Source organism: Zophobas morio, unplaced genomic scaffold, assembly GCF_036711695.1.
Source record: "Zophobas morio isolate AGI-343-1 ecotype UQ-CSIRO unplaced genomic scaffold, CSIRO_AGI_Zmor_V1 ptg000030l, whole genome shotgun sequence".
NCBI lineage: Eukaryota > Metazoa > Arthropoda > Insecta > Coleoptera > Tenebrionidae > Zophobas > Zophobas morio.
This window is the reverse complement of record NW_026972135.1, coordinates 2,616,487-2,626,111: the sequence shown is the minus strand read 5'-3', so window position 1 is coordinate 2,626,111 and position 9,625 is coordinate 2,616,487. Positions and strand designations below refer to the sequence as shown.

The 9,625-nt window shown below is 45.5% G+C and overlaps 1 protein-coding gene and 1 long non-coding RNA gene across 2 annotated transcripts; both read right to left on the bottom strand.

The window, feature by feature from the left end:
* Positions 1-2,882: 2,882 nt before the first annotated feature.
* Positions 2,883-4,482, bottom strand: LOC135138686 (uncharacterized). The gene is made up of 6 exons (XR_010282036.1): positions 4,400-4,482; positions 4,205-4,339; positions 3,923-4,127; positions 3,721-3,866; positions 3,340-3,620; positions 2,883-3,214 (listed from the first exon to the last, which is right to left on the bottom strand). It is a non-coding gene; the product is annotated as an uncharacterized LOC135138686 (long non-coding RNA).
* A 104-nt stretch (positions 4,483-4,586) lies between these two features.
* Positions 4,587-6,268, bottom strand: LOC135138385 (putative nuclease HARBI1). The gene is made up of 4 exons (XM_064068353.1): positions 5,931-6,268; positions 5,377-5,871; positions 5,171-5,318; positions 4,587-5,114 (listed from the first exon to the last, which is right to left on the bottom strand). Exons 2-4 carry the CDS (start codon positions 5,506-5,508, stop codon positions 4,711-4,713), a joined length of 684 nt encoding a protein of 227 aa, XP_063924423.1. The 5' UTR covers positions 5,509-5,871; positions 5,931-6,268; the 3' UTR covers positions 4,587-4,710.
* Positions 6,269-9,625: the final 3,357 nt, after the last annotated feature.

Here is a 9,625-nt window from a genome sequence, read left to right as displayed (position 1 = left end):
ATAGCCTTAAAACATCTGCAACATTTCAAAGCATTCTGGTTAGCAGATTAAAAATTAAATTTCAAAATGTTGTTTTATAATTTTGATTTTTTTTCCAAAAATCTGGACGTTTCGGGTGAAAAGTCGATTCGGAGTTGTAAACTACATGTGTAGGACTATGTTATTTTATACAATTGAAAACCCATTTACTTGTTGGCGGAAATGAAAACACCACGGAATCGGTTACTAACGTATATTACATTATGGCACATTACAAGAGAATATTCGACGAGCGTAACATAGTCGCGCTGGTAGCCACGCGGACGGACGTACCAGAAGTGTCTAAAAATATGGCGTCTTCAAGTGGCGCTGTGTCGCTCTGCGCAATATAGCCATCTCGTGAAGGCGACTACACGAGCGAGCCTCGCACGGCCGACACTAGGTGTCGCTCCAACACTTCCCCTCGAGGTGACGGTCGTGTAAAAATGTCCACTAATCAACAACGTCAAGTCCGCACGACTTCGCGCGCCTCACATGCTTCGGCTTTGACAGTCCTTTAGTTAAGAAGTCCGAAACTTGATCGTCTGTGGGCACATAACTAACCCTGACTTGTCCGTTCTTGAGAACATCGCGCACGAAATGATGGCGGATGTCTATGTGTTTGCTTCTCCCGTGGAAGGTGGGATTTTCAGCAAGCTGCAGGCAACTTCGGTTGTCGCAATGAATGACCAAGTTAGCTAGGTCGTCAAACCCCAGCTCCCGGAGAAACCTCTGCAAGTACAGACCCTCCTTGACGCACTCCGACAGGGCCATGTACTCCGCCTCCGTTGTGGATAATGCAACCGTCCGTTGCTTCTTCGCTTCCCACGACAAAGGCCCACCGTTCAAAAGGAATACATAACCGGTGTACGATCTCCGGTCCTCAGTGCTCGCTCCCCAGTCGGCGTCGGCGAATGCCCTGATTGGCCCATCGTCCGCTCCGAATGCGAGCCCCACGTTCATCGTCCCCTTCAGGTATCGCAGAACTCTTTTGGCTGCCCTCCAGTGCTCTGGGCCATAGCAGTTGTTAAACTGCCCCAGACGACTCACAGCGAAGGCGATGTCGGGCCTCGTAGTCGATGATAAGTAAATGAGCGCCCCCACGAGCTCGCGGTACGGGAGCGCGAGATCCTCTTGACTCTGGTCGATGTTTTTCTCTAGCTTCGTCCCTAGATCGATCGGCGTTGCGACCGGCTTGCAGTCAGACATGCCGAATCGCGAAAGTACGTCCTTTATGTACCCTCGCTGATGCATCGTTACCCGGCCGTCCTCTCTCTGAAACTCCACGCCCAAACAGTGCTTTACATCTCCCAGGGCCTTAATTTCGAATCGTTGGGCCAACTCTCTTCCTATTTCGGCGATCTTCTTTCGGTTGCGGGACGCGATCAATATGTCGTCCACATAGATCGCGATTAACACCACGTCCCGCCCTGATTTTAGGCGAAACAAACACGGGTCTGAGGCCGTCGGGATTGCGCCGAGCTCTTTCAGAGTCGAGTCCAACTTTGTGTAACAGTTCCTACCGGCCTGTCGTAGGCCGTAGAGCGATTTCTTGAGCAAACAAACTCTATCGCCTTTGCGCAACTCCTGGAGCAGACTGGTGGCCTTCGCTACAGTCGAGCTGTCGGTCTCGTTGTCGATGATGCTGCCAAGGGCCCTCTGAAGCTCCTTCGGCGGTTCCATGAATACTTCCTCGTTCAGCTCGCCGTTCAGATACGCAGTTTCGACATCAAACTGCTTAATTGCCATGTCGTGGCGGGCGGCAAGGGAAGCCATCAGCCTAATGGAGCTGAAACGAGCAACAGGAGCAAATGTCTCGGTAAAGTGTATACCTGGTTGTTGGCTGAAGCCCTGGGCGACTAATCTAGCCTTCCTTCTCTCAAAGGTTCCGTCCGATTTGTACTTGTTTCTGAGGACGATGCGACTCCCCACCACCTTGTCTCGCTGTGGACGCTCCACCAAAGCGAAAGTGTCGTTCTTGATGATGGACGTTAGCTCAGCCACTATGGCCCGTCGCCATTCGTCTGCATCGGGACCGCTCAGCGCCTTTTTCATTGCAACCTCGGATACGAAGCTTTGTTCGATGGCATCGACGATGTTGGCACCGGGATTCGGCACCGTCCGAAATTGCTTCCTGGGTCGGCCACGTCGACCTGTTCTTACAATTCTCGGGCGACCTGGAGCCCTCGCACGATCCGCATTGTTGTCATCGTCGATGATGTCGCGCTCGTCATCTTCTTCAGCAGTCGTCACGTCCCGCTCCGACCTATCGTTCGATTCACCGTCGGCGTAGACGCCGTCTGGGACGTCGGCGGGGCGATGGACCTCGACCTCGACCTCGATGACGTTCCGCGGGTCGTTGACCGTCGCCGGCGGCGCTCCACCAGCTGGAGGAGGGTGCACGATCTCGACCGAACGCCGAACCTCCGGCGAAGTCTCTCTGCTCTGTTGGGTCTGAGCAGGATTGTCGACGTGACGCCGTTCCTTGTCGTCCTCTACGAACACGACGTCGCGGCTTATCAGTACGGTCCTTTTTACTGGTGACCAGCGGTGGGATTTTGTTTCTCACCGAAGCCGAAGCGAAGCGATAAATATCGGTTGAGACGTCATAGTTTTCGGTGCCTACCGTAAAACGGAATTTTGTTTCTCATATTTATCGCATCGGTGTATTAATTTTTATGGGTTGGTAACCCCCAACCGATAAAATGACATAACCTAACTTTTTCACGTTATGCTAGGCGACGCCAAGCGAAGGCGCCAAAAAGAAGATTGATTGAGCACCAGACGAGTGTGGTGTTCCTTCTTTCAAGTTTTATTTGCGTTGTTTTTGGAAGGTTGAAACCGTGTGCGAGGTAATTGCAGTATTTATTTAACATATCGTGTATATTATAAATAAAACATGATTAACATAAACATTTTTTTATTTAAAGAACAGTTTCAGTTTAATTAAGTTGTAGAAAGATATTTAAACGAATTTCTGATATTTAGATGGAGCCAAAGCGAACTGCAAAGGCTTCACAACAACAGAAGGCAATAATGCTGGAGTTTATGCATGACCATTTGCCTTTTGCCAGGGGTCAAATTTCAGATTCGGCCATGGTATCAAAACTGTGGAGTAATCTAACCATTGAACTAAATGCGGCAGGAGGTGCCATGAAGGATCGAAAACAATGGCAACGGGTTTGTACTCCTATTCCTTAAACAAAATAGACCTTCACTCCTACACTCACTTATGTAAACATGCCTCATTCATCCACTTAAAACTACATTCCCTATTTTCAGTAATACACAAACTATGATACATTTACAAAATCAATTTACCTATAAATTTTTAAATATAAAACTTAGTGTTGGAGTGACTGGAAGTCAGTCGTTAAGTCTAAAGCTGCACAACTGAAGGCAAAACAGCAAAGGACTGGAGGTGCTGGGCCATCAAATGATTCGACTCTCTCTGGTTTAAGTGAAATGGAGTGCCGAATTTTAAGCATCATTGGCCCAGATTATTGTGGTGATGGGAAAACTCCAGAGTTTCCCTCTGTTTCAATAGTAGAAGTAGGTATTTCGTATTTGATGTTCACATGGGTTGTTACCCATAAGGAGTCCTGAAAAAAAAAAATGTTTTATACTGATTCACATTCAATTAACTTAATTTTAAGCTTTCATATGCGACATTTCACACACATACAAAATAAAATAACTCACTCATTTTTAGAATATTCCTTCTGTTCCTGTTATAACACCAGTCATACCATCTGGCTCCAAAGCTCCCATTGTTGTACCAACAGCCATACCATCTGGCTCTGAAACTCCTCCTTCTCCTCCACCAATGTCAGGTTCACCAGTGCCTCCTGAAGAAACAGCAATTGTATTGATTTATGCATGCAAAGTTTGACAACAGTAATACCTTTCATTTCTAGAATTCTGTTAACATCTCACCATCCCCATATTTGTCCTTACCTTCACGAAAAAGAAAGCGTCCAAGCCCAGAAACCCTACCTGAAAATCTGCTCAAAGCAGAGAAAGAGGCCAATATTCTTCGTGAACGGCAAGCCATTGCTTTGGAGCGAATAGCTGATGTCAACACCAACATTTTGCAAGCGTTGCGGGAACTAATTGATGTGATGATGTTGCGTTAATTAAGCTTCGTTTTTTTTTTGTTTTTTTTTTTTTCTAACTGTAAACTCACCAATGTCTTGTAGTAGTTTCTCTCATTGCAAATTCATTTCGAATGCTTCCTTTACACATTAAAGAAAACGTGGTCTGTGAATACATGTAACCACCAATTAACCAAGTAGGTATAAAATATGAATCCTGAGTAGATCTAAAACACAATTCAGAAAAAGTGCACGTATGTACAAGAATAGAGAAAACAATCACTCACCACTTACGGCCTGCAACCCATTTTACACCTTTGTATTAAGTTAAGTTATCTTCTGCAATGTTTAATCTTAAGAGTCTTTAAACAATAAATATTAAGCTAAGAAAGTTAAAGAGCATATTTTCTGCTGCACACACAATTAGAAACTAAAGCACTTTTAACAACAATGTTGTAGAAGTGAAATTTTTGTTATTTAAATCTGCGCGGTTACACGAGCTGGTAGATACCGTGAACCGCTCTCGTAGAGATAATTTAAGACATTTAACAAACAAACAAAAAACAAAGAAAGAATATGTCGTGTTCTGTGCGTAAAACTAACGGAAGTAATTACGTGCAATACGTGCACGATTTTGCGCTGCAGCAGCTCGGTTCTCAGGGGCTTCAATTTGATGGTCGGGGTGGTCGTCATCTTCGTCGGCCTGGTGTTGGTAAATTGCATTTAAAATATCAACCTCCGGAGGCAACGGCAAATCGCGCTCAACCATAATGTTGTGCAGTATCACACAGGCATTGATTATGGTGCCGGCTTTTGGTGGAGAGTACCGTAATGCGCGCTCAGACAGAAGGCATCGAAATCTGGCTTTTAGAATCCCAATGCACTGCTCTATACAAGAACGAGCCCTACGATGCGCATTATTAAATCTCGATTCTGGGGTGTTCTCAGGTGGATGTGGAAAAGGAGTTAGTAAGTAGGGCATGAGAGGATACCCAGAATCACCTGGAAAGGAAAATTATAAATTTACAAGTGATTTAGTGTACTTGTTTATAGATTACCCAAAAGCCAAGAATTTCTGTCACCATCTTCTGTGAGACGCATTTGTAACATGGTGTTAATGTTACTCGTTCGCCAAATAAATGCATCATGAGATGCGCCTCCGTGTGCTGCATTTACTGCATATACTCTGTTGTTGGGACCACAAATCTGAATGAAGTGTAGAAGGTAGTTAGAAAAGGTGAATATAATAAAGGAAAACAGTTACAAGTTGAACATTCTTTGAATGGTATCCCTTGCGGTTGAGGTATTGGTGCTCTCGATCTCTACCTGGATTCAAAATAGCAACGTGCGTGCCATCAACAAACCCAATGACACCTGGCAAGTTAAAACGTTCCATTACTCTATATAGACAAAGTAAAATAGAGAAAAAGTTCTTATAGAAAACATGAGACTTTCATACGTCCGTTTTATGGCAGGGTATTCTTCTTGACTTGGGAAATTAATAAAATGGTTCAGATGGCGCTCAATTACATGGGTTACTTCATTAACAGCAATAGAAATTTGAGATTGCGATAAATTAATGAAGCAGTCCTGTCCCACGCAACGTTGGTAACTTCCACAAGCCAAAAACCTTATTGCTGCCAAAATTCGAATTTGCCTACTGATTCGATGACCTCGTTGGCCTGGCATCATGTGAGGCTCGATCATGTCAATCACCTCACGCATTGTACGTTTATCAAATCGAAATAATTCAATAAATCTGGAAAATTGATGTATCTTGTGTAATACATAAGTATTAACTAAAATTGCTTTTATTACCGTTGATTGGGCAAATCGAAAGGATCATTTGTGATTCTAGCGCGTCTTTTAAGTCTCCGTAAATAATTACGGTCGTCGTTGACGAAATAAGGCAGAAAACGTGCCATTTGAAAAAAAGCGCAAATCTAAATTAAATTCGAAACTGTCAAAAAACAATAATGAAGGTAGCTGCATTATCGGAATATATGTGGCAACACTGCACAAAATATCGGTGCGGTCGAAACGTCAAATCATTTATCGCTTCGGTTGCCCACGAGAAACAAAATACCGATTTCGTCGACGAACGTTAGCAGCCTACGATATTTTAGCGGTGACCGATATTTATCGGTCGAGAAACAAAATTCCACCCCTGATTCGGTATGCCTTGGATTCGTCGGCATAACCCAAGAAAACGCCTTCTTCTCCTCGCGGGTCGAACTTCCCTTTCCCCGGTCGCCTGTCTAGGTAGTATACCCTGCTGCCGAAAGCTCTGAAATTGGAGATGTCTGGTTTCTTACCGGTCCATGCCTCGTACGGGGTTCCACCACCCAGGCATCTGGTGGGCAGGCGATTTCGCAGGTAATTGGCAGTGTTAACCGCCTCCGCCCAGAACGAGTCCGGTAACCCGGCGTCAATCAAGAGACACCTGGCCGTGTCTAGTAGCGTGCGGTTCTTCCGTTCTGCGGTGCCGTTTTGCTCCGGATTGTACGGCGCCGTCAGCCTCCTCGTAATTCCTCGCGCCTTGAGGTACCGGTCGAAGTCGCGGCTTGTGTACTCGCCGCCGTTGTCCGACTGTAAGCACTTGACGGTTTTCCCCGTCTGGTTCTCGACGAGAGCCAAGTACTCCGTCGTGGCCTGGAACACCTCGTCTTTCGATTTCAGGAATCGAGTCTCGCACCATCTGGACTTGTCGTCGATGAACTCTACGAAGTACTTCGCGCCTCCGAGAGATGACGTCCTCATCGGCCCGCAGACGTCGGTGTGCACCAGGTCCAGTAGCTGCTCTGTGCGCCGGTTAGAGCACTTTGGGAAGGGGGACCTGGACAACTTCCCCTGGATGCAGATGTCGCACTTAACCGCCTCCGCACAATCCTTCAGCTGGACGCCGCTCACTCGATTATTTCGTATGGCCTCGACGAGGTCGCTCGCGTTCGCGTGTCCCGATCGCTTGTGCAACAGTCCGAGCGGAATTTTGTCCTCACCACAAGCCGAGCGCGCATCATGCTTGTGTCCGCTCACGTAGTATAGGTCTCCTATTCGTTCCGCACACAACAGCACGTTGCCGTCTGGATCCACTACCACCGCTTCGTCGCGCCGAAAATTAACCTCGAGTCCGCGGTCCGTGATTTTGCTCACGGACATTAGATTGGTCCTCAGATCGGGCACATGCAGAGTCTCACTCAACGAAACGTTTGCTGTTTCGCCTAGCACGCGAGCCGCGAACTGCACCGTACCAACACCCAATGTCGCGGTAGACGATTCGTTCGCGAGGTTCAAAATACCTGTTTTCGATCTATCGATCTTCGTGAATTGGCCCCCATCATTGCACAAATGCGCTGAGGCCCCACTGTCCAGGCACCAGTCCGAGCTTGAGTTGGCGGTTTCTTCGCGCTCACTCATTCGCAAACATACGTTCCTTGCGTGTTTCGCGCTCCTTTCCTTGCTCCGGCACTCTGATGCCTTGTGCCCTAGTCGCCCGCATTTGAAGCAGCGAAGTTTGGAGCCCCCGTTGTTCCGTCTTCCGTTGGGACTTCCGCCAGCTTCCGCTCTCTCCTTGTTTTCCCGCCAGCCGCCATTTTTGTTATCCCGCCAACCGCCATTTTTGTTGGCGACCATGGCGCCGGACGTGCCGCTTCCGCCGTGTGCGCAGTTCTTGCGCGCGTCGCTCTCTTCCACGACCTTAATGCGCAGCGCTTCCGGCGACGGTAAATCATCTCGCGATTCGATCGCACATCTAAAAACCTCGAAACTCGCGGGTAGGCTGTAAATTAGTAAGATGGCCAGGAGATCCGGATTGATGTCGACGTCCATGTCGTTCAGTTTATCCACGGAGTCGAAGAACTCGCGCAGATGCTCGCGCACGTCGCCCCCATCGTCCATTTTGCATAAGATCAAGCGTTTCAAGAGTGTCGCATTTCTCGCAGGCCCCTTCGACTGGTAGATCTCCTCCAGGCGTAGCCACATGCTTCTGGATGTGTCGCAATTTTTTATTTGCTTCAGTTCTGTCGGACTGATCGAGAGCACAATATCCGACCTCGCCTTGCTGTCGTTCTTGACCCATTCAGCAATGGCCGCCGCGTTCGTCGCTGTTGCCTCAGGCATGGGCGCCCATAGGGGGGGGCCAAGGGGGGCGATGGCCCCCCCTGAGATTCTGCGTCAATTTCCTTTTTATTTGTCAAAATTAAACTTCAGCACATTTGTAAGAGTAGGTACATACCCTACACTTTCAGTTTTATTGCCACACAAACACAGAAATGTGACAAACTTAGACCATTTGGTTTTGAAACCCTCTGTTCGGCCCAGATTTGCCTGGAAACATCATAAATCTATCCTTTTTAACCGGTACTGAATTATGGGTTGTTTCGTTATTTGCTTTTTACAGTTATTACAATACAAGAGCAAACATTTTATTGCTTACGTCCAAAAATTCAATCCGTTTTCACTTTTTATCTGTGGTGAAGTGACGTGTAAAGACGAGCAGTTGTTAAACCGGCGTTTTGTTGACTATACTTTTTATTATTTATTTATTTAAAAATACAAGCTTAAGTACTCTTGATTAAATGTCTGTTTAAGTTTTAAGTTTAATATTTTATTTAAAAACAGAGAAATATAGATATTTGAAATTTCTTCAAGAGAAAAATTACAAATACTGATGATGATACTTCAGCTAATAAGAAGTATAAAATAAGTGGTGTTATTTATTACTACTGATGGCGGTTTTTCAGAGTAGCCATCGACTTCGAGTGGAAATTTCGGTTGCTCCAGAACTGTTTCACCTGTGGGCGTGCGAACTACAACACAGATAGCATAGAAAATTATTTTGGCACTTTTATTCCATACCTGGATCATTTCATTATTTCCTTAACGACATGAGTTTCCGAAACAAAAGTGTCATCATACTCATTATTTTCCTTACATCCAAAGAATGTACATAACTTAAAACCAAGTTGCTTTAAAGGGTTGGGCGAATTTTACTCCACTGACAATTTATCGGACGAAATCCAAAATTGGCAGGATTTTGTTATTATTTTGAGAGTTAATGCCGAAGAAACATCTATTGGTACAGTAATTGACGATTTTGGCCAAGAAAAAAGAAATTAGCAATTTGTTTTTGATTAATTTTATATTTTTATAACTTTTTAATTTTAATATTTTACACTGTTTTGTTAATAATAAGAATAATGATGTTGTAGGGTTATTTGCGAGTAGATTTGATTAACGTGGTTGATGATTAAAATATATATTTATAATAGTAAAGATTTCTATCATTATATTATTTATATATACAAGAACAGATATTACAAAAATTTCAGGGTGGCCCCCCCTGAGAAAGGTTTCTATGGGCGCCCATGGCCTCAGGCTTGACGCAAGTACCGCTCACGTACTCCCACAGGTCGCCTTTGATCAGCACCGCCTGCATTTGTAATTTCCACGTATCGAAGTTGTCCTTCCGCAGCAACTCGATGCGCGACGAATTTCCGGCGTTCATCTTGACG